Below are 25,680 nucleotides of genomic sequence, written 5' to 3'. Positions count from 1 at the left end.
GACCACCAAGACAAATTCTACTATTTTCCGTTTGCCTAATTTAATACAAAGAATATAGCTACATTAATTAATACATTATTAATTATATTATTATATTTACTTATTTGATTTGTGACCTAGATATTTTTATTTTTTCATATTTGAATTTGATTTTGAATCACAGATGTTCAGTGTGATCTCAGTCTCTTGGACCCCACTGTGTGTTACATATGCTTCCCATATGCAAAAATGCGTCTTCCCATGTGGTTCTCTGTCTTCACTTCTCTCTTCGTCTGTTTGAACAAGCTGCGGGGACAATAAATATTATTAGATGCGTCATAATCTTTCCATATTTCTGTTAAACTAAAGACAGATTTAAGCTCTGTCTGAAAGTGAATACAACCATGAAATCAAGACTTTAATTTTGTGAAGTCCATGTGTGCCAGCTTTGAGATCTGTATGTGCTAGTGTGCTCCTCAAAGTTGACAAAATTCCTTTTAAAAATGTGCAAATTTATGTGCATTTAAAGGTGGGGTAAGCGATTTTTCAAAACTGCTTAAGAAAACTGATTCGGGCCGACTAGCAAAACAAACTTGTAGCCAATCAGCAGTAAGGGGTGTGTCTACTCATGATGTGGAGGAGAGAGCGTTCAGTGCACAGGACGAACATTAGCGAGCCGAGCGACAGAAAGAGATGGTGGATAAAAAACAAAAGAGGTAAACGTCTGCGGAACAAAAGAAGGCATAAGGCAAGAAGTAGGACCCGTGTAAATATCGGATCAGCTTTCCAGCGCTGGAGAGAACTCAAGGAGCGGAAGGCCTGCGATCGGACGCCGAGGTTGCTTTGTTTCTTCTCGATAGGTGAGTAACACCGTGTCTGTGCCGCAACAGCTAAAGTCTGTCTAGTACGCTTGTGTCAATACATTATGAATAGAACGCAGCAGCAGTTTTCTCTCAGGGATTTGTCATGTCGTGCCGCCGCGCATTCAGTGTAGACCATAGATATGTATATATACAGTATCTCACAGAAGTGAGTACACCCCTCACTGGGGCGGAGCTATCAAAATAGGGGCAAAACCCTTTTGGGGTAGGGGCGTGTTTGTTTTGGTGATTTCAAATATCAACATTGGCTACCAGAAATCGCTTACCCCACCTTTAAAATGTGTAGTCTTTCTTTTCCAGGAGAACAATTTAAACATATTGATGACTCACTGAGTCTTTTCCCAAGTTCCTCATTTAGTAGGAAATACACTACCATTCAAAGTTTTTTTTAAATAAATTATTTATGATATCTGAAATAAACTGTTTATAATAAATAATATAAAATATTTTATAAATTATTCAGAAAGGATAAATTAATATTGATCTAAAGTGACAGCAAAGGCATTTATAAAGTTAAAATGGTTTCTATTTAAAAAAAAAATCATTTAAGCTCTGTATTCATCAAAGAATCCTGAAAAAATGTATTGTGGTTTCCACAAAATATTAAGCAGCACAACTTTTTTAACAGTGATCATAAGAAATGATTCTTGAACAACAAATTAGCATATTCAAATGATTTCTGAAAGATCATGTGACAGTGAAGACTGGAGTAATGGCTGCTGAAAAGTAAATGACATTAAAAAAAAAATACATTATAATAGAAAACTGTTTGAAATTAAAATAAAATTTCACAGTATTACTGTTTTTGTATAATAAAAAAAATAAATAAATGCTGCCTTGGTGAGCATAAAATACTTTTTTCACATTAAATAAGATAGTAAACATTAAAAAATCTTACCATCCTCAAACATTTGAATTGTAGTTTTTATTTTTGTGATTGATATTGTTAGTCTGTCTGCTTTTTGACAGGGTTTTAAATCCTTCCCTGTCCTGTGTTGCTCATATTGTGGTGACTGATGGGCCAGGCTGATCTCTTCATTCGCTCTGTGTGTTGCTTAAAGCACCTCCTACTCTTACTTTCAAACCTCCTCTGCTTCCTGTCAGACCTGCCAATCATTCTGTCCAGGTGCTGATGGCTGTTTTTGTGTTGACTGGTCACACCTGCCGTTGTGCTAATGACCAGAATGAAACTGCGTTCATCCATGTCGTGCCTCACTAAATTTCTGCCTTTGTCATCCCTTCTGTGTTTACTTGTGTTGTTTAGCTCATCTTTCATTGTGTGTGTGTGTGTGTGTGTGTGTGTGTGTGTGTGTATGTGTAGCCCTCCCGCAGACGCCCCATCCAGCACAGCTTCAGTATGGACTGTCTGTCTGCGCCCGCATCTGCTGCTTCTCGCCCTCCACAGCAACCCTTTGGTTCCCAGATCTCCCTTTGCATCCGCCAGTCCAAGCCGCCTGCCTCTCCTCTGGGGCCATGCGATAAAACCATCACTAACCGATCACCACACATGCAGCAAATGCTACACCAAAACACTCATGCTAATACACAACAGCTTAGCGTACATTCCCAGCATACGTTTCCGCAAACTCAGACCTCGCTTCTGCTTCAGCCGTTACCGCTGCACTGCTCCCTGCTGTTCCCTCAGGGGCCCAGAAGGACTCCCTCTGTCCCCCCCAGTGCCACCCAGCCTGCTTTCTTCGACCCCTACTATCCCTCCATGCAACAGCTGAGCCTGACCCACGTGCCCTACAGATTCTCACAGGCAGGTGTGCTAGGACTGTTAGCGGGGCATCCCAAGAGTTTTACTGTAGCCTCTTCATTTGTACAGGTGATTTTATTGGTGCGTGCCATTTTTAGCTGCAGATTAAATGTTATAGAGTTAAAAGAACAGTATAGATGAGAAAGGCTTAGTGTATTAGAGTTATGTTGACTGTATATTATCAAGATTAACAGACTAAGTATACACAGTGTGTAATAGAGTGCACTTTTTCATCAGCTTAGTTCTGAAAGTAATTTTTCCATTGATATTTCTCATAGGGATTTTAAACAAAGACTTTGCTTTGAGGTGAATCGTTCTGTTACCAAAAAAAGTATTCGACAGTAATGTACTTTATGGCTTTTATGAGGAAAAGAACTCTTGTACAATCCCATGAGGCATTGCGAATGACAATCAAATAAAACAAATGATGGAGAACTATAAAACGATTGATTTAAAGATGTTGATTATGTATTCAGAAACAGTATATTTTGTATAGTTGTATAGTTACAAATATTTCAGTAGTTTCAGAGCATAGAGAAACTGACTACATCATTCAATGTGTTTCATTGGTGTGGGCGGCTCTCTTTGCAGAATCATGGGTAATTAAGTTTTTCAACAGCTTTCTTTTTTTAAACAATTATTTGAAAAATAGGTTTAAATAATGTGTACCTTAAACAAAAGTATATTCCATCAATTAACAACCTTGTAGCTCATAGGTCTGTCTTCAGAGGTTTATAGGTTTTTGTTAAAAATCAGTTCCCCTACAGAGAAAATGAATGTGATTTTTACTTCCAGAACCTGACTTTTGCACTATTGGAAATATATGGATTAAATTCCCATGGCGTGTCACCCCTGGAGGAAGTGTAGAGTTAGATTAATGGATATATAGTACATGTTGGACATAGCTGAACTACAATCACATTATCTACTGTAGGTCTGTTAGTCGAACTTTGCAAAAAACACGTAAAAAGCATTTACTTACACAATTATTGCTTTAGTCTGACCTATATCAAACTTTAATACAGTAAAGTCATTTTAGTGACTCAACTGCTCTTTTCTGTGACTCAATTACTGTGATGCCTTTGTAGTTCTTATTTAAGAGCCATTTTAGAATATTTCAGTCATGATCAAAGATGATTTAGGCTAAAACCAAGCTGAAAACTGCTACAGTAGCTTCAGACAGTCTTCCAGATAAAACTCTATGTGAAAACTGCATGTTGCCTCTTCAGTGCATGTAAACTAAACTGTGTGCCAGACCTGTGTTAAAATTAAGCATTAACCTGCCATAGACGTGTGTGGTTTTGTGAATCTCAAATTTAATATCAAAGAATGCTTTATTTTCAGAAACACAGACAAAACAGTTGTAGAAAGGCTCTCAACCACATCCGCATTGCCAAAACATCGTTCTTAACAAAAGAAAATTGGTTCTTGAAGCAGATTGGTGATAAACATCTTTTTGTTTTGATTTTTGGCAGTCCTTCCAATAGTGACAATAATTCCCATCACTTTCATGCCAGTGCTCATGTAGGTTTTCCCCCCTGTATTAACCCTTATCTGTCCATTTAGTGTATGTTGCTGTATGTTGTCACTTACTTTTCTCCTTTTTTTTCCTCCTTTGCTCATCTGGAGCTGTGGTCAGTCGACTCTCTCTATGAACGTGTTTATAAGGTAGATCAGTCCGTCTGCTGTTTTCCCGCCCACAGCTGAGCACAGAGTATCCCAACCAATCGGATGAAGACCGCCTCCTATATATCAGCATTCATTTTTCAACCCCCTCCCTCTAATCTAAAATACCCGCCCATGTACTGTAAAACTATGATAACATTTCCGAAATAACATGTGCATTGTGGTAACATTAACTAACTGCTTGCATTTTATGTTCGACTGTTTTAATTTCTTCCCTTCAACAGCCTGAAATCTTCATCCACACAAAATGCACAAGAATTTTGTGTGCGTCTGGTGGACTGATTTTAACAGCAACTCCTAACATTAACCCGATTGGTCAAAATGTGCTAGTATATTGACATAGTCATGTGTGTATGATTACAGCCCAGTCGACCTGGTTATCCAAGTCCCCGTTCCAGTGAAGGGTTCTACCCTAGTCCTCAGCACATGGGCCAGCACAATCATTACCAGGTACAGTGCTTGCATTAGTCTAATACAGATGGGTAAATTCACTAAGAATGCAGCAGACAACTAGTTGGATTGCAGGTAGTTTATAAAGATTATAAGTTTGCTTTATATGTGTTTTCGGCATGATGTAGATGGCAGGGCACCCTGGCCCACACGGCTTGCTTCCCGTGCCAGGTGGGATGTACCCTCCCCAGGCCGCAGGGACTGGGCTTGATCCCCACGACAGCTGGAATCATCGCAGGGCTGCTCAGGATCACATGTGGAATCCCAGCATGGAGGTTAGAAATCTGGAGGTTTTCTGAATGATGAAATCTAAGCTACATTTCACAACCGAATGAGCTGCCAGCATTTTTAGGCATCTCAGAGATGCTCCAAATGTGAAGACTGTTTTAAACATTAATAACAAATGTTTGAGGCCTTTTAAGGTAGTGAATTTTGGCCAAAGTCTAAAGCTGCACCAAGTGTGTCCTTCATGAATAAGCAGAGATGGGTAGTAACTGATTAATAAGATTAAATTACATTTTAAAGTAATCAGACCACAATTACTTTTGTATTGATTACATGGTTCATAGAATTCACACAATAGCAACAAATTATTTATAATTTATTGATTCTCCCTAATTCCTCTTTTTCATATTTTAAATGTTTCTTTCTAAACTAACCTGCCACTTATATACACTCAGAAAGTCCAGTTTTGTGCACATTCACACAAAGACCAGTCACTAGTCAGGTAGCTACATAGCATTTGACCACTGAATATATAAAATTCGTTTCAGGTTTAAGAAGTGTTTTAACATTGCATCAGGTACTAATAAACACGTTACTTTTTATTTGAATTATCACTCAGTAGACTATTTAACCATGTATTTAAAAAACCATGAAGGCTTTAGTCTTTCAAACACATTAAAATGCACTAGGGGTGTCCCCGACTTAAGGATTTTCATAGTCAAATCGGAATTTTCGAATCTTGCCGATATTCGACTGATAGGCCAATCATATGTTTTGGGGGTGGGGCAAAATATATTACCAAGAGTCAAGTCAGACATTAGACAGTCATAATTACGTTAACACAGGGAAAATGTGTAACGGACACCTCAAAGATACAAACGGGGTAAATAATGTTTTATGTTTTGATTAAAAGATAGTTAACATTAAACGGCTGCGAACCCCTAAGAATTCACAACATTTTTTACAATAGTGCTCTCATTGTAACGTTATGTATATGACTGTAGTTATTAATGTTCTGCATTTTTGTTTTGAGCTGCGCGCGCGTACATTTCAGCACCCCCTTATAGCCAAAATGGCATGATCATAACACCCCGCGAATATTCAACTGTGAGATTGGTAGTCGAATCAGGCTCCTCCTATTGAAGCATCGAATCTTCGACTATTCGGGGTCACCCCTAAAATGCGCAAATTCACGTTATTTCTTATTTACTTGCAATGCAGGTATTCCCAAACTTTTTGGTCATATGAAACCAAAAACCTTTCACATAATATATTTACTTGAAGCACATTTGCATGTTCACGGTTCTATGACATTGGTTAATGGTCACGTGACATGCAGGTAAACAAATAAAATATTTAATTTTTTAGTTAGTGTTTTATTTTGATTTATGTTATTTTAAGATGATTCATTTTTATGATGAAATTAATTATTAGCTTTTCATAAAACTTACAAAACCTAATGCACTTCATGTTGTTAATAACAATGAATGGAATACATTTTCTGACTCTTTGTAATTATCCTACTTAAATCAACGTGATAAATGAGTTGGGTCAAAAGTAATCTAAAAGTAATCAGAAAGTAGTCTGATTTTATTACCTTAAATGTGTAATGTAATGGATTACGTTACTAACTACAATTTTTGTAATGTAATTTGGAATCAGTAACAGACTAAAAAAATGTTAATGAACTTATTTTAGATTCCATTTACGTTTATTTATAATTACAGAGGCAAGAAATGTATGTGAATTGGTTGGCATTAAATTGACATAAAATATCATCTGATCTTCATCAGATTCACAAGTATAGACAAACACAGTGTGCTTATGATAACAACACACAAACAATTATAAGCTTTTATGTCTTTGTCAAACACTTTCCATTAAACATTACCTGTTGTCATTACCAAAGTCCCTTTAAGACAAGTCATGTCACTCGGCGCCGCGGCCATCTTTGAAACGCCTCTCGGGCATGCAAGTGCAACTCCTATCTCTTTGAATGGGGAAACATCAAATTCTACCAAACTGTTCACTAAGCAAATTTCATATTTGAAATCACCAAAGAAATCTGATATCAACTGTGTCATAAATGTTGTTTATTTTGCCCAAATAGCATTATAAAAAGCTTATTATTCAGGCTAGATCAACCAGTGCGCATGCGCAGTCCTGAGCGCATGTCTCAGAACGCTGACTGTTTCTATAGCAACCGGGACTTCTAACGGCAACTGCAGTGATGCGCTGACTTTACCGATTAGCGATTGGCTCTTTCATTCAGAAGGTGGGACTTCCTGCGATTGAGCGGCCTTATTGAGCATTGCATTTTTCCCCATTCAAAACTATACGAGTGACACGTCTTGGGTATTCTATAGTCTTTATGTCATTACCTGGATGATTTTTTTTTTTTTTTTTGAGGAGATACATGAGTTGTTCACGAGTCCCTTGTTTGTCCCGAGCAGTTAAACTACCCACTGTTTTTCAGAACTTGATGATTTTTTTTTTTTTTTTTTTGAGGAGATACATGAGTTGTTCACGAGTCCCTTGTTTGTCCCGAGCAGTTAAACTACCCACTGTTTTTCAGAAAAAAAGGCCAAAAAAGTAATTTGCCAATAGTGTAGCAATGCATGAAGCACCACTCACAAGTCACTTTCAAACCAAGCAGATGTGGTTCTTCAACACAATCTACAGTAACAAGACTGGAGTGTATTATCATTTTTATCATGTATATTAGCATATGTTGATAAATTGTGTTTGTTTCAGGATGGTGTGGCTGTGCGCGGTGGTCTGTCTCAGCTGATGGAGGAGCAGTTATTACTGCAGCAGCAGCAGATGGAGGATGATCAGCGCTGGTTGGAGCAGGAGGAGAGACTACTGGTACTGATCCCTCTCACCTTCACCTCTTCCATCTCTTCCTTACATTCATCTGCTCATCTTTGTCTCCCCCTGCTTAGCTGTATTATGTGGTTTTGATAGTTTCTAAATTCTTCCTAAAAACATTTTAGTGGAGAATCATGGTGATGTTTATTTTTAGCCGCAGCAATATGATATTCCAAACAGTCATTTTCATGTTTGTTTGAGAATAAGTGTTTCCACCAATTGTGGTTTCCTGCTCCATTTTTTTTTTTTGTAAACAGTTGTGAGTGATCCTCACAATTTCACAACATCAGCTTTGGCATTGAGATGTTTATTGCAAATAATTTGCATTGTTGAATAGTTACAGAAAGAATATGAATTAGAAGGCATTGCACTTCTGTGAGAGACTGTGTTATTATTGCAGTGATATGTGTGCATATGAATGTTATTATGCACATAAGTGTGTCTGAGAATATTTGTGTGCGTTTGTGGTATGCCAAGTTTTGGCTTACAGTCTCCATCATTTGTATCTTCACTGTGTCATTATGTTCAGTCTGTCTCACAGAAAAACCTCACACAGCTTCCTGTACCAACTAAAAAGGGCATTCAGAGCTCTACCACAGCAAACAACATTCATTCTTCTGCTTAAACTATTACTTTTCCTCACAAACAACTTCTGTTGAAACAAAATGTCAGCTCTTATAGGAATAGTTCATCCAAAAATGATTCGCTCATCCTGATGTTTTTTTAAACATGTAAACAGTTTTTAGTCAGTGGAGCACAAAAGAGGGTATTTGGAAGAATCATGCTGCTCTTTTCCATACAGTGACTGTTCACAGTGTTGCAAGCTACAAAAGTGACAACAAATGCCATAAAAGTAGACTTTTATTAAATTAATTCCAATGCAATTGTGTGATTAACAGACCTAAATATTATATTTATTCATTAATACTTTAAAACTCTTATAAGCTTTTCTGTCATTTTTGACAGATTTAATTTTGTTTTTTACACATAAATAAGATCCACATAAGATCTAAAATCCTCAAAAAAGTGCATGATTTTATTGTTACTACTTCTAGGAAGTTAGTGGTGCAACATTTCAGTAAATGTTTCATATTTTTTAATTACCTAAAGCTATACTTTTACATTTCCTGGTCAAAAATGACCTCAAACATCCAAGGTGTAACCTTTTTCAAAAAGTTCAGTACGGATTAAAAGTTTTTGCATGCCTATTAAAGTGTTTTTGATGCTGTGAGTGGATGAATGAGTTTTTGATCCTGGCCGTTTGATACAGGTGCAGTTTTCAGGAATTCCTCAGTAATGAAGGGTTTTGTTGGCACTGAGGCGTGAGACGGATAAACTCAGCCTGACCTGTATCTGCTGAAAGTTAAATTACTGATCAGAGGAAGTTTTCATCTCTTCGCAGATGTTATAGGCAAATGTGCATGAGGGATAATGGGAGGGGAAGAGAGTGAAAGAGAGAAAACACTGAGCTAGGGAATGAGAGAGAGGAGGAGGAGAGCAGAACAGGGCTTGGCTTCGCTGAGTTGAGGCTCGTCGGCTTTGAGTGAGTCAGTGTGTGTTTAATATGTCTCACATTCAAGAGACGAGTCACTCCACACACACACACAAGCTTGCTTAATGGAGATCCACTCCGTGCTCTGCTCCATGCTGAAAAAACGCCAGAGAGAAACGCTCACAGGAAGAGACGGGAAGATGCAGGTCTTCAAATCCTGCTTCGGAAAACTGGTACAGTAAACTCGGAAGAATGGGAAGGGGAGGGTGCCATTTTAAGTACATCTTTGTGGCATCTTGAACTGTCATGGACTTATATTCCATGGTTTATATTCAGTTGATTTATGTCTGGTTTATCGTTGTCGTTTCAAGGAGTAGGAACAGACATTAGTAAGTGTGTAAAGTTTTGTGAGCAATAAATATGCTTGACCATGTGAGAATGAAATGATTGAACGTGTGAGAAAGTGTTGACCACTTTTCCTACTTTTTGTGGCATTTAAATATCAAAAGTGTTCTGATTGGCTGCTACTGTGTCCTGCAGCATTATCATTTTCATTGTCGAAATGCAAATTGCTTTTAGCTGTAATCTTGTAGGGTCGCTCCAGGTCAGGATGGGGTGCGAATTAGCACAATAGATGCAACAGACATTGATTTGTCGAATGAGGTGTCAGATTTGACCTTCTTTTTTCCTCTGTGTGTGTGTGTGTGTGTGTGTGTGTGTGTGTGTGTGTGTGGCAGAAGCCTGATGGGAGAAGTTCCAGAGGCAGCATTGACCGTGATGATGGAAGCCTTCAGGGACCAGTGAGTTTCTCTTCATTTTCTTTCTTTTTGTTGAAATACACTACCGTTTGAAAGTTTGGGGTCAGTAAGATTTTTGTTTTTTAGAATAAATTAATAATTTTATTCAGCAATGACGTATTAAATTGATCAAAAGTAACAGTAAACAATTACATTGTTACATAACAAAAGCTGTTCTTTTTAAACTTTTTATTAAAGAATCTAGAAATTTATAACAGTTTGCACAACAATATTAACTGTTTTCAACACTGATCAAAATGATAAATGTTTGTTGAGCACCAAACCGGCATATTAAAATGATTTCTCAAGGATCATGTGACACTGAAGACTGGAGTAAAGGCTGCTGAAAATTCAGCTTTGCCATCACATGAATAAATTACATTCTAAAATATATTAAAACAGTTTTTAAATTGTGGTAATTTCACAATATTACAGTTTTTACTGTATTTTTGATCAAATAAAGTAGCCTTGGTAAGAATTAGAGACTTCTTTAAAAAAAAAATGTTTTTAAATCTGGCTCCCAACTTTTGAATGGTTGTGTAAATTTTAAGAAACATAAGTGTTTTAAGATTAAAGGAAAAATTCACCCAAAAATTACAATGGACCTTTTTCACATTTCCGGGTTTCTCAGCAGCGGAAGTCGTCATAGTTGGGTAAACTTGAAGAGCAGTGAATGGGAGAGTACCACAAATATATTTTTTGCATTCCCAGTTGCTCAAATAGCAAAAGAAAAACTCCACGATAAGTATTTTCATGACTTTCAATAAAAGGAAAAAAATTGAGAGAGACTGATAATGGCTGTCAGAAGAGAGAACGATGTCAAATTTACCGTCCCTCCCATAGACGCTGCATTAGAAACACCCTCGCATTAGCGTTAACTGTTTTTTTGTAATTTGATGCAGAGGTGATATAATACAAAGAATAGTGTTATAAATGTAGATACATTTTTTTAAAACTACAAATATGAAAAACTTTCGAGGATTTGCGATGCTGATGACCGTTAAACGCATCTTCACAGTCTTGTGAAAAGGGTCCATTCTGTAATTATTTACTCATCCTCACATTGTTTCAGACTCATTAGATTTTTTTCATGTCTGAATTTAAAAAAAAAGAGAGAAAAGGAAGGATTTTTACACAACTCTTTCTATACAACAACTATTCATAGTGACTGTCTCTCAAGCAAGTGTGTGTGTGTGAGAGAGTTAATCATCTGATCAGGTCATGTTAAATATAGTGGTGTTCCCCACTCATGGACATCTGCAGTAAATTATATTGTATATGGGCGTCACCTCACACTCGCTGTGGGGAAATTCTGTACATGCACAGGAATTCCACTTAAATAGTTTTTGGTGAAAGACTAAAAGATTATAGAACTCTATGTTGTACAACTGTGAGATTGTGTGTGCTCTTGTATAGTTGCAATGGAGTTCTAAAAATCAGAGCACACTGAAATTCTGGAAAATCTCATTTCAAAAATCTGAATTTTATTTTACAGTTTTAAAGCTTACAAAAAGGATAATTATGATTTTAATGATGAAATTAAAAGTTCCGTACTGGAAGTCATTGACCAAAAAAGTAACATTTGTAACATTGATCATGTGACTCTATGTACAGACGGTCAGATATTATTGCTTTCATTGAAGCACAAGATGCTCTTTGACTCATTCTCAAAACATGATCGTCAGGTTTGACACAAACTTGTGGAGTTCATGCAGCTCAAGAATTGCTGTCATTAAAGCAAAAAAGGCACAAACCAAATACTGAGACATTCTGAACGTTTTAAAGTGATAATATGATCATTTGAAATGCAAAATAGAACCATTTTTATTGGTGATCTCAGACTTTGGGACTCCACTGATAGATCTCAGCATGTCATCTCTTTAGTGAACTAAGTTCATGTGCATTTAGTTTGCCATAGTGTGTTTTTATAAGCTTTAAGGTACTGAAATGTCTATCATAGCTGGATATCTATCCAAAATCAGCAGGATAAATGAGAACCAAGGACAAGGGCCCTTTTGTGAGGAGCCAAGCAGCAGTGGACACTCAAGAAACCCAATCTGCTCTGCCTTCCCACTTCTAATGTTAACATAGAACAACTACAGATATTTGCTAGTTTTTGAATGCATTTCATGCTTGTCATGATCTGGAACTGCACAGAACTCCACAGCTGCTCTGTAGAGCTTGTGTGTGTGCGTGTGTGTGCGTGCGTGTGCGTGCGTGCGTGTGTGTGTGTGTGTGTGTGTGTTGGCATGCCAGGCATCCAAGCTGCTCCCCGCCCAGACCACAACAACACACATGGCACAGTCTGTCTTGACTCCTGCATATTTTTAACTGTTTTTTTTTTGTTTGCAGACTGGAAATCAACACATCTACCAACCTATAGGGAAAGCAGGTGAGTTATGCCAAGTCTGTTTAATGTAATATGTAATTTCAAGTTATGAAGTACGATTTTTTTTTTTAATGTTTTTGAAAGAAGACTTTAATGGTCACCAAGGCTGCATTTATTTGATCAAGAATACAGTAGAAACAGTAATATTTTGAAATAGTATTACAATTTAAAATGATTGTTTTCTATTTTAATATATTATAAAATGTAATTTATTCCTGTTATGGCAAAGCTGAATTTTCAGCAGTCTTCAGTGCCACATGATCCTTCAAAAATTATTCTAATATGCTAATTTGGTGATCAAGAAATTTTTCTCTCTATCACTGTTGAAAACAGTGGCTTGAGGGTATTTTTTGCTTGCAGTGTGTAACTTACATAAAAATGCAGATTGAGTTACAGACTGACTCGTTCCTGTCGTCCTCAGAACACGCAGCTCCTCCTAAAAAGCCTCCTCGGCCCGGAGCTCCCAGCCACCCTGCAGGAGTCTCCGGCCTCAACCCTACAGACAGCTACAATGAAGGCGTGAAGGTACCAGAACTACCGCATGGCAAACTAACTCTTTTACAGCTTCAGATAAATATTGTGCGTGTGTGACTTTACAATAATCACTGCTGCTGTTTTTAAACCACACAAAGTTTGAAATAGCACCAAACACACACACATAGCGAGGCTGGTAAGATTAGCATCTGTACTTACAGGAGTAAGCTAGCATGCCAACAGATGCTGTTTGCCAAGCCTCATTAAAATCATCTTCATTCCTGAAACCCCTTTCACATACACAAGCACACAATTGCTCTGCAGGGTCTCTCATAAAAAGATCCCTGCACACCAAGAAGCCGGCAGTTTCCATTCCAGCGCATTTTCCTGATGCTGTGGGTCAGCGTGCAGGGGGTCTCGCAAGCAACAGCAGAAATGCAGTGCAGAATGGAAAATATAATTAGGAACAATGCACATGTAATTGTGGTCTGCTTTGCAACTTTATAGTTTTTAGGAGTTTTACCTGTAGGCGTGTTTGGTCAGTAGAAAACATTTAAGGTCCCATAATTATGCTCGACGAGTGCGGTTTTCATTCTAGTGCTGATTTTGGGTTGTATTTTCTGTTTGGTTGGGGAATTTAATAAAATTTAAAATAAAAATGTAAATTGTGTCACAGTCTTGACGGCTTGCTATTGCTAGTCCGGGACGTTCTCATTGTGGAAACCATTTGATTGGACAAAAAATTTGCAGTAGAAGATGATTTTCAGTATTTTTAACCAAAGAGAAAGAAGTTTGCTTCAGATAACATTTAGGAGTACAAAACTAAAGCACAAAACTGTAATTTTGATTTCATCAGGTCTTTACATGTAAATTTAGTTACATAATTTCACAGAACTTAAACTCTGGCGACATTTTCATGGTGTTGGATTCAAAAATATATTGACTTTTTTTGTTTTCTCTTTCTTTCTTTGCAGCATGTATATGTAAAGTTATATTTATTAATCTCTTTCTTTTTCTCTCTGTCTCTCTCTCTGCACACTGTTCTCTTGCTCTGTGCCTCTTTAGGAGTACAAAACTAAAGCACAAAACTGTAATTTTGATTTCATCAGGTCTTTACATGTAAATTTAGTTACATAATTTCACAGAACTTAAACTCTGGCGACATTTTCATGGGGTTGGATTCAAAAATATATTGACTTGCGCACACAAAGACGACGTAATTCCAAGCTGTTTTCTCTTTCTATCTCTGCAGCATGTATATGTAAAGTTATATTAATCTCTTTCTTTTTTTCCTCTCTCTCTGCACACTGTTCTCTTGCTCTGTGCCTCTGCCCTTCCTCTGTTGCACTGTTTTTGCACTGGTAGCCCTGGAGGGTAAGACCACCTGTAGACTCAGTGTTATGTTTCTGTCTGTGTTTGTGCCCCTTTTTTTTAACCAGTTACTATGTCATTACTCAACCTTATCATTTAGAATCATAACTTAATTATCTACCAAACTGAATTACATGGGCTGTATAGATCTTGTCACTCTCCTTGTCTTTTGCTTTTTATATCAGCTGTGATTTTAGCTAATGTGCTTGTAGCGCAATCTAGTGGAGGCTTTGGATCATTCTGCTTGGATGGACGCAGTACAGTATATTGTTTAAAATCTACACTGAAATATTTCCTTGATCTCTTTTTATATTTAACATGGGGGAACTACATCTTTTTGTCATCATATCATGTTTTATATTAAAATCAAGGGTGCACAGATGAATTTCTAATCAGCTGGGTATTGTAGGCAGTGATGGGTCTCCAGTAGTTGCTTGTGCTGTCATCTAGTGTCAAACATGACATTTGTACCATAACACAGACCTCTTCATTTCATTAGCACTTATGTCCTGTAACATGGATTCAGTAACACAACCTTCATCCTATATCCCTTGTTTATATACATAGCAACATTATATGCTCATACTTGGAATTGAATAATCTTCAGTAATGCAGTATTTTAAAGTTTGTTACTTTGTGTTTGTCTTTAGATTCAGCCTCAAGAGATCAACCCGCCCCCAACAGCTAACTTAGATCGCTCCAACGACAAGGTCTATGAAAATGTGACCGGGCTGGTAAAGGCTGTGATTGAGATGTCAAGTAAAATCCAGCCAGCTCCCCCTGAAGAATACGTGCCCATGGTGAAGGTATGACACAAACTGAGAAATATATATCCATTCTGCAGGTTGCTGAACATGCCTTTGTTCACCAGAGAGATGATCTTAAAGGGATAATTCACCCAAACATGAGCATTATGTCATTAATACTTACCCTCAAGTTTTTTTTAAACCTGTATACTGGTATCATTTCCCTGGAACACCCACAATAAATTTGTTTCTTCATCTGAACATATTTGGAGAAATTTAGCATTACATCACTTGCTCACCAATGGATCCTCTGTAGTGAATGGGTGCCGTCAGAATGAAAGTCCAAAAAGCTGATAAAAACATCACTATAATCCACAAGTAATCCACACGACACCAGTCCATCAATTCATGTCTTGTGAAGCAAAAAGCTTTGTTTGTAATAAACAAATCCATCATTAAGAACTTTTTAACTTGCTTTAGACTAAAATACATATACCCTCTATACATAAAATTGCTTCCTTTTTATATTTTTGATGAAATCTGAGAGCTTTCTGACCCTGCATAGACCGCAACGCATCTGACACGTTCAAGGCCCAGAAAGGTAGCAAGGACATCGTTAAAATAGTCCATGTGACACCAGTGGTTCAACCCTAATTTTATGAAGCTATGAGAGTACTTTTATTGCGCAAAGAAAACAAAAATAAACACTTTATTCAAAAATTTATTCTCTTCCGTGTCAGTCTTCACCGTATGTTCAGGAGAGTACAACGACAGACAGGAGCCCTTTAAAAAAAAAAAAGAAAGAAAAAGCTAAATAGAAATATGCATGTATGTATGTAAGTAAATAGATTCATTAATTCAATTAAAAAATACTAATAATTAAGCACATAGCAAAATTACTAAAACGTAAAAATCAAAATAAAAACTCCAAATATAAAAATAAAAGTTTATTCAAAATATTAATAAATGCTATTATATTATATAAATAGTATTTAATAGTAATAGTAACACTTATAGCTAAACATCACAAAAACCAATGTTTGATTTGAGAGCCCCAGTGGAGGTTAAGATTATAAGTGAATAACTTAATTTTCAGCCTTTTGTTATCTCAAAGCTGTCATATGACTTTAAAAGACTTCATATGGACCACTTTTATGTTAGTTTTATGGTTTTATTTTGTCCTTTTTGGAGCTCGGCATCCTGTGGTCACCATAAACTGTAATTGCATTAAGCTTGTGGGTAAATAAAGAGTACATAATGACAGTACTGTAAGCTTGCTTTCCATCATATCATTGTTATAATTTCGACATTCCCATCATGAAAATGTTTGTTTCAGGAAGTGGGATTAGCACTGAGAACACTGCTGGCCACTGTGGATGAGACGATACCTTTACTACCGGCTCACACACACAGAGAGGTAAACGCATTCACAGACTAACACTAAATACTCTCGTTCCCAACGTCCTTCCTGCCAGCTCGGCTAACTGTTACTCTTGTTCTTCCTCTTCAGATCGAAATGGCTCAAAAGCTTCTAAATTCAGACCTGGCTGAGCTGATCAATAAGATGAAGTTGGCCCAGCAGTACATCATGACCAGCCTGCAGCAGGACTATAAGAAACAGATGCTAACAGCTGCACACGCACTCGCAGTAGATGCCAAGAACCTGCTGGATGTGATTGACCAGGCCAGGCTGAAGATGTTGGGCCAGGCACGACCGCATTAGCCCCTGCTAGAGGACACGACGACGCACGTGACGCCCTGGAAAAACACACCAGCACAGACTTGTACACTAATGGAGTCTCATGGGCCCCTTCACTACTCACTAACCCTCACATTTAAGCTGCACGGTAGACCATGGGTGCCATGAGGAGGGCTCTGGATTTATTTAACGGATGAGCTGGACCAGACTCATCACGACTGGATCTCTTGGAGAACATAGTGAGCCAATGACTGGACGCTGAGAGGGCGATTCTGACCTCCGCTATGAGCTTTAAACGTCTCTGGAGGAAAAGAGACACTCTTACACTGTATCTAATGTCTGTGTTTCATTGACAAGCCCAAGCTCCACACAAACCTAGATCCCCCTCGGCTTGGGTTCTGGCTCTAGAATCATAGAAGTTGAGACTCTTTTGCACAGTAGAACTTGAGTTGAGACTGGATTCAAAAACTCTGGGTTTGCTTTGCGGACTCCCACGCTTCTCCCTAGGACTAAGAGGGACAGCATTGTATATTTGGGCTTTGTGCCACCTAGAGGTAAAATAAAGCTATGACTGAATTAAAAAATGAGTGTTGGAGTCCTCGTGTTTCCTGGTTTGAAAAGAAAATGTAAAGAAGATATTATGATTATACATAGGAATGATCAACAGATTAGTTATATTATTATATATTATGAAATATATATATACATTTACATTACATTTAGTCATTTAGCAGATGCTTTTATCCAAAGCGACTTACAAATGAGGACAATGAAAGCAATCAAAATCGGCAAAAGAGCAATGATACGCAAGTGCTATAACAAGTCTCAGTTAGCTTAACGCAGTACACGAAGCAAGGTTTTTTTTTTTTATATATAATAAAAAGAAAACCGATAGAATAGAAAAAGAATAGAGCGAGCTAGTGTTAGAGGCCTTTTTTGCTTTTGTTAATTGTATAATAAATAAAAAGAAAAGAAATAGAATACAACAAGAATAGAGAAGCTAGTGGTAGCTTTTTTTTTTAAAGAAAACAAGCAGTTAGTAAATTAATAGAGTGCAAGTCTAAAAGGGGCAATTTTTCTTTTGTAAGAATAGAATTAGAATAGGGAGTGCTAGAGTTAGAGGGTCAAATAAAGATGGAAGAGATGTGTTTTTAGCTGATTCTTGAAGATGGCTAAGGACTCAGCTGCTCGGACTGAGTTGGGCAGGTCATTCCACCAGGAGGGAACATTTCATTTAAAAATCAGTGTAAGTGATTTTGTGCTTCTTTGGGATGGCACAATAAAGCGATGTTCTGTAGCCTACTGACCCAGACTGAGAGACCATTTAAAGGCTCAGGAAACCTTTGCAGGTGTTTTGAGGTAATTAGCTGATTAGGGTGTGACACCATGGCTTTCCAATATTGAACTTTTTCACAATATTCTAGTTTTCTGAGACACTGAATTTTGGGTTTTCATTATCTGTAAGAAATTAACTTAAATGATTTTAGCAAATGGCTGCAATATAACAAAGAGTGAAAAATTTAAGGGGGTCTGAATACTTTCCGTACCCACTGTATATATATATCCAACAGTCTATATCTACAGTTGACTTCATGTTTCAATAGAAAATGTCAACACATCTTAGAAAATTTCACAGGGTCACAATTTCACTGTTCTATCTATCTATCTATCTATCAGCTACAGTATCAAATTTATATAATGATAATAAAGAGAGAGACCATGGGACATAGCGTTTTTAATGCAGATCATCTTCAGGCCATTTTGGCTTGGATTTTGTGAAATCTTAATTATGTGCTCCACAGGAAAATATTTGTTCAATGTACCACATTTAGTCTAACACTAGTATTCACTCATTCCTGACAAAACTGGTACAAAACAGTTACTGTTTTTCTGTGCATCGCTATCTTAGCCAGGAGGGAATTTTTAATCAGTGTAGTGATGTAGTGGTGCCACATGTTTTATTTCCAGACATATTTTCTGAATAACTGTTCAATGCTCTGTTAAGTATTTCAGCTCTGCTGGGAGAAACTATGCTGGCCAATTACAGATGAGGACTGAACGGTGACATCGTCTTTTAAAACATGTCATAATTAAGCCTTAATCAAAATATGATTATTAATGGGTATGGAAACCAGTGTTGCTATAGTTAACTGAAGTTAACACAAAAACACAAATAGAGCTATTTAAAAATGTTAATAGATGCTATTGTTCCATTACTCATGCCAGTATGTCTCGTTTAATCAGTAAGAAAAAAAGGTATCAACACCAAGCATTTATATGACGAAAAATTTAATTTTGGTAGTTTTCTATTTTGTATCTTTTAAGAAAACTAGAAACTGCGTTTTAAAAATACAATAGCGATGGATCAATGAGTAAAACTGTGACTTAAATCCCAAATCATTCCAGTAGGGGGCGGTATGTGAATGCACTATATGTCCCTGCTAATGTCCCGTCAAGCTTCAAGACGAGAGAACGACTAAACCCAATTCAGACTTATAAAAAGCATTATAAGCAAATGATTGAGAATAATTACTTGTAAACTTTTAAGACTTTTAAAATGAAAGATCTCATTTTACAGTATAGTAAAAACAATGTTAACTTACAAAAAAAAAACTGACAATCTAATATTAGTCATAAAACTCACGTTGAAATTTAGAAACTGAAGCAAAGCACGACAAAATCTCACTTTTTCTGTTTTTTTTTTTGTTTGTTTTTAATAACTGAAACTCTTATTTTGAAGACTCGTGTTGCGCGCTTGCGTCGAGTCTCTTATTTTAAAAGCTGTTCGTCTGTCCTCCATCAGTGAGTGTGTCTGACTGCCGCTGGCTTCACTCGCCGCTGTGCGCCTGATTATTTTTACGCCGTCGAGTCTGGCGGTGAAATCCAGGTCATCTCTGCCGGATCGCCAGCCAGCACGGCTCAGGCTTCTGCTCTCCGCGGACTCACAGTGTCATTTCCTCATTCCACTTTGCAGAGGTAAGGAGCTGATATTCTCCTCGTATATGTCTGTTTTTTGTGCAGATGGCATCAGATGGGTGCGTAATGATGCCTGCTGTGCCAGTGGCCCCGCGGATAGATAGAGAGAGGAGCGCAGCGGGTTTAGTCTGGGGCAAAAAAAAGTTGTTAGGACCCTCCGACTTCATATCAGACCGACAACTGCTAGCCGATAGTCGGGCCGTTGCACAAGTTAAGACTATAGACTGACATATTCATATTCTTAGATAAATCAGATCATTTGTCGGAGGCAAAATTAGAAAGAACTGGTCGTGCGTTAACGGAGATCGCAGCCGGTTGCTTTAACTTAACTGGACCCTGAATGTAACCCAGTTCTTCATCCAGACGTAATCGGGCTCATTTTGGGCCAGACAGCGCGAGCCGTCTTCTTTTTTTGTTCTGCCATCATCAGCTAATTATCAAATTTTGTTGTTATATGTTAAACATTATTATAAAAAAATCTATATTTTTAAAGAAATATTTTGTTAATGCTAAAATATTTATTTATTTATTGATTTTGATGGATTTGCACTTTATACTTTTAATCCAATTTATTTATTTATTTATTATTATATGTTTGTTTGTTTGTTTTTTCCTCCTGTAGGTTAGTAACGGAGTGGTCTTGTATTATTACGAAGGGGTTTATGTGGCAGTGATAACTAACTGTATTTTATCCCAAATATTAAATGGCTACTTACTAAATTAATACTTGGGCATAAAAGAAGATAAAATTGTTAATATTTTACTTGTAGGTTAGCTTAAAGTTTCTTCTAAGAAGAATAATGCATTGCACATCTGATAACAAGAACAACTTAGGACTTTTTAATTTTATCCATAGTTTAGTCATAGCAGCTGTGTTGAGTCAAAAAATGAAAGTAGCATCGGTATGTTGCCATGAACAGCAGGGAAATAACAAGTTTAGATTTCAAATATACATAAACGACTCATCAGAATCAAGTTTTCCGATACTAAAATGAAAAATATGATATTAATTTATTCCCTAACTCACCATAGTTTTTCTGTCAGATTTAGTAATGTATTCATTTAATGTGCAGTAGTTATATTTGGGTTTCTTGTCTTGAGTTACTTGGACTTGAGCGTGATGGATAGTCATTTTCTTGCAGACACTCATTTTAAATCACATTTGTTCATTTGAGGCTTTGATATTTACTTACAGATGTCACTTTAGAGCTCCAAAAAGATCGGAAACTATCTTAATCTGTGTAACGAGAAGATTGTGAAATGTTGAAATGGCTTCTTAGTAATGTCAACGACGTCCAAAGCGATTAACGTCCTATTATCCGGGCCCTATTAATTGCTTGTTAATATTTTATGCATGCGAGACTGAGAAGGGGACCAACTGCGAGTGTGTGTTTGTGCCCTCCCGTCTGCCTGTGTGTGTAGCTGTCAGCTGACCCTGTCCAGACTTGGACTGAGTGTGCTGCCAGTGGCTGTCGTGACTAATGTTCGGCCCAGTTTTAGACTCCACTCTCTGTATCCTTTCCTGTGCGCTGCAGGTTCTGGCCCGGTTGAGAGACACAGACATGATTGTGTCATACGCTGCCAGATAGAGTCCAACAGAGCGTTTATTGTTGCTTGAAGGCATCTGATGCTTATTTCACTTCTAACTTCTCATCTGTGGCATTCAGTCATCGACGCTATGTCCCGCTTGTCTCCAAGGGTCGTTGCCTCATGTTCATTCTGTATTTATGAATGTGAGCTGTTCCTCTGCGTTACCCTTGGATGACGTTTATCGACACAGAAGGACACTTTCCACTCCTGAAAAATGAGCTCGTGTCCCAGCTGTGATGTCATCCGCTCCAGGCAGACAGCGAGGTGTGTCAGAGTGTCGGCTGATGGATCTGCAGTGGCATCGGGCCAAGTGTAACAGTGAGTTGTGGAGGCGCGTGGAGCTCAGGGACTGAAGAATGATAAATTGGTCCAAAGCGTGAGAGAAGCTTAACAGGACTTATGGTGCATCAGCACCTGCCTGCCTGCACAAAACGCACTCTGTTGACCACGGACCGCCCAAATTACCCAGTGATCATCACAAATAAGCAAAATGTTAAGCTCTTGTTCCTTTTATTTTTTTTATGTATATTTCTATTTTTAAATTATTTTGCTTTTTTGCTGTTTTGAATGGCTTAACAATATAAACAATTAACAATTTATTATTCATTGACATGTTTTTTATTAGGGAATAAAGATACAAAATATATCCGTACCATAATGGCCGATATTACACTTTTTTTTTTATATTTGTGCATTTTACAGTTTTCCCCCATTTTCTAAATAAATCATGTATTATTTATTTATTATTTATTTATGTTGGATATTTAATTGTGCATGCTTATTTTACAGTTCCCCCATTTTCTAAATTAATGAAAAAAAAAATTCAATGTAAATTTATTATTCAAGGATTTCTTTTTTATTTGTTTGCACTATTAAGTACTTGATCAATATAATTTTTTTTTTTTTTTTACTACATTACATTTATTATTCATTGACAAGGAGTTTTATTAGGGATGCACAGTGTATCCATATCATGTTGGACAAAATTATTACAGATGTTTATATTTATTTGTATTAGGATCTCATTTTCCCCATTTTTATGTTTAAATACTTTTATTGTTATTTATGTTTAAATTAATCTTAATTATTTTTAAATAATTAAAAATACATTTTTAATGTCAAAATAATAATTTTTTCATACTTTAGAATGTTGTGACTTGAATTTGTAGTGTTTTATTTTTCAATTATTTTGACAAAAATAGTAGCAAATATTAATAACAAATGAAAATAATTTTCAACTTTGTAGTATTGACCAGTAATTGTAATATTTATTTTGTTGCATAGTGGTTTGAGAATATTGTAGTGGTAAATCACAGTAAATTGAGCACTATTCTGTTGGTGTGTGAGTGATTTGAGGCTGAGAGCTGGGACAGCAGCCCACTCCAGATCGGAACACTCACTGCTTGTGGGAAGAAAGCTTCCTGTCTCGCTGAGAGCCGTCTGTCTGACGCAGAGTCATCGTACGCCAAGCTTCCTGTCTTGCTGCGAACCACATCATCTGGCCTCTGGTACTGAAACGTCAGGTGGCATAAGGGCTTTGGGTAGGAGCCGCACACACGCTGAACCGGGATCAGCTGTCGTTCTGCAAACCCTGCTGTCTGTCATTATCTGACACGCTGCAGAACTGGACCCAGATCAGTGTAAGAAAGGACGCCCCGGAGGATCTTAAAATTACTTGCACCCCCTAAGAACATACTTAGACTGGAGAGAAAACGACGCAGCCAAAAAGAGCGGCTCTCAGGCAGCGATCACAGCCGGACACTTATGGATCGGTCCATGGGAAAGGTCACTCCACCTATGTGTTCACTGCTTAGTCTCCGTTGTTTTAAATAAACCCTTGTTATCTTGCATAAATCAGTGCAGTGCACATCTGCTTTTTAGTTGCAAATACTCTGTGTTTGTCAAGCTGATGTTTCAGCACTTTTTGGGTTCAGATGGATGCCTCTCAAAGTCCTGAGACTGATCCCTATGGTTACGCTCAGAACAGAGGCATATGGCAGAGATGGTCTGATAGGGTTGGGGTCCCTGGTTGGCATCCTGTGGTGGGAGACAGATGGAGGCATGCCGGGGCATGAGGGAACTGCGGTCCTGACGGAGCAGAGATAAAGACACTTAACTACCGCTCAGCTTGTGCAGTCATTGCAGAGCTAAACTTGCCTTTTTACATTATTTTTTGGCTTTTATCGCTGCAGGCAATCTTCGCAGTTCGCCTCCTAGTGGCATTCGCAATAACCTTATTGACCATTGTGCTTATAGAGTGCTGCAGTGATGGCATATTTTTGTAGGCTAACCCGGAAGTTAGCATCACCCTGGTTCCCTTGGTTTTTGGATTGTCGCAGAAAATACGTTCTGTGACCAGCAAAAGTTTTTGTTTCTTACACATTCCGTTCATCATGATAATCTTCACAAATAAACACGTTTATGAATTTTGAAGCCTAAGTAATACAGTCACCAGAAGTAAAGGCCTTTTCACTCTGAATGGGAAAATTTGTCGCAAATGTTTGGCGCGATGACAGTTTTGACAGTTGAAACAATAGATCCCTATGGAGCTATTCACACCAGGCGCAATCGTTCGTGGCGTGAAAAAGTGAGGATTTTTTGTTCGTCTGGTGTGTCAATCCACTTTAGATATCAATTGGAAGATATTACATGGTTTAAAGTGGGTTTTAAGCAAAAAACATTTATAATCGCATACATTTTCAAATGTAGCTGGATGATATTTGTACCTCTATTTATATTTTAAGATGTATTCTTGTAAGCATTATAGATAGTTTGTGTTTCTGGTGTAGAGCCATAGTTTGTGTTTCTGGTGTGGAGCCGTACTTTATTTATCTTAATTTAATGCTGTATATTGTGCAGCGAATGATGTTAAATCCATATACAAGATACATATGTGAGGAAATATGCACTGTTGCTCGGCGCCACCTAGCTTGCAGGCGTGAATTAGCAGAAGGCGATCAATTGTTTTGCTCTCGGTGTGAAAGCACCGTTCGTCAGCAATTCGTCTCGCTTTTTCGCATCGCGGCCATCCATGAACATGATTTCTGACCCGAGTCCCATCGGATTGCATCGGCTGTGGGGATGAAGACGAAAACTCCCATGATTCCACACTCAGTCACAGCGTCATCAAACTATGCCTTTGCCTCTTTGTTTATTTTGAATACGCGCCCTCTAGCAGTGAAAATTACATATTGTGCCTTTAAAAAGCTAAATGTAGGCTATAAATTAACTACATTGCCTGTCTTTAATGTCACCACTATTAAGCTTCCAACAGCTCTTTCAGTCATTCAGTAAAAAACATTTTTGAGTTTGAATAGTTTGCAAGAGCAAGATATAAACACACAAAAGTGGACTAGTAGATGAGTATATCAGTGAGTCAGTGTGATGACATTTAAAGTCCCCCACAACCTCTGTAGTCCCATTTAGCCATTTGTTAGCAACTGCCTTTTGTTAGCCATTTGTTTTACCTGCCAGGCAAGTAAAATCTTATAAAAATTCTTCTGCCAATACTTTAGAAAGAACATATTAGGGATGCACCGATACTACTTTTTCCAGTATTCGCCCGATACCGATACTTTTATTTGTGGTACTTGCCGATACCGAGTACCGATACTGATATTTTTATTGCATTTGTACATTTTTTAAACATTCGGTACAGAAACCAAAAGAGTATGTATAATGTTAGTTGGTTAACTTCATTTATCAAATAGATACAGTCAAACCAAAATTTATTCAGACACCTTCAACATTTCTCACATTATCACAATTTATTTGCTATAGTTTAGAAAATGGTCATAAAATATGACAAGAACTCCGAGTTAAACTGTGTCAGAACAAATTCAGCTTGATAATGTTAGATAATTTTGATAGAAAGGTATGTAATGGATTAGCTTTGCTGTAATAATGCAAGGAACCACTCGTTATAAATCTCCTAACTGTGATATTTTCAGAAATAGAAGTCGTGTTTTTTTTTTTCATTTGAAACATGCTGCGATTTATATTCCAAAGCCAATCGTATAATGCAGAAACACTCAAGCAAGGAAAACACGCGCAACGTGTGCAATGCACATATTTGTACTGATGGAGAATGAGAGAAACAAGTAGTACAGCCTAGCGCATTTCACACAGGCTGTTAGTTTCACTTTCGCCAGAAAGTCGTGTATGCCTAAGGTTGAAAATAACTATTGTTTATAGTGAATGCCCATATAAATGGTCTTATTTTTACGATGTAGTTTTAATCCAAATGATGCTTGTGCTAAGTGAGTGAATATCAAAGATCACACAACAGAAGTGCG

General features: G+C 37.4%; 2 protein-coding genes across 7 annotated transcripts in view; both read left to right on the top strand.

Moving 5' to 3' along the window:
* The window catches only part of ptk2ab (protein tyrosine kinase 2ab), a 71,656-nt gene extending 54,248 nt beyond the window's left edge, over positions 1-17,408 (top strand). For 3 of the 6 annotated variants that reach the window (XM_016507919.1, XM_016507918.1, XM_016507917.1), the window contains 11 exons: positions 2,182-2,622; positions 4,669-4,755; positions 4,884-5,030; positions 7,735-7,848; positions 10,081-10,143; positions 12,493-12,532; positions 12,951-13,054; positions 14,369-14,377; positions 15,025-15,180; positions 16,457-16,537; positions 16,631-17,408. In XM_016507919.1, coding sequence (XP_016363405.1) covers positions 2,182-2,622; positions 4,669-4,755; positions 4,884-5,030; positions 7,735-7,848; positions 10,081-10,143; positions 12,493-12,532; positions 12,951-13,054; positions 14,369-14,377; positions 15,025-15,180; positions 16,457-16,537; positions 16,631-16,843 — 1,455 coding nt within the window. In that variant the 3' untranslated portion in view covers positions 16,844-17,408. The remainder of the gene's footprint in view (positions 1-2,181; positions 2,623-4,668; positions 4,756-4,883; positions 5,031-7,734; positions 7,849-10,080; positions 10,144-12,492; positions 12,533-12,950; positions 13,055-14,368; positions 14,378-15,024; positions 15,181-16,456; positions 16,538-16,630) is intronic. The other 3 variants (XM_016507922.1, XM_016507921.1, XM_016507923.1) reach the window with 2 other exon arrangements.
* Positions 17,409-19,618: 2,210 nt separating this feature from the next.
* The window catches only part of LOC107704896 (low-density lipoprotein receptor class A domain-containing protein 4-like), a 62,163-nt gene continuing 56,101 nt past the window's right edge, over positions 19,619-25,680 (top strand). The window contains exon 1 of the mRNA XM_016507924.1: positions 19,619-19,795. The gene's annotated coding sequence lies outside the window, so the exon portion shown is untranslated. The remainder of the gene's footprint in view (positions 19,796-25,680) is intronic.

This window comes from Sinocyclocheilus anshuiensis, unplaced genomic scaffold (assembly GCF_001515605.1).
Source record: "Sinocyclocheilus anshuiensis isolate Anshui unplaced genomic scaffold, SAMN03320099.WGS_v1.1 scaffold702, whole genome shotgun sequence".
Taxonomy (NCBI): Eukaryota; Metazoa; Chordata; class Actinopteri; order Cypriniformes; family Cyprinidae; genus Sinocyclocheilus; species Sinocyclocheilus anshuiensis.
Note: the sequence above shows the minus strand (reverse complement) of the source record. Positions and strands in the feature narration are given on the sequence as shown.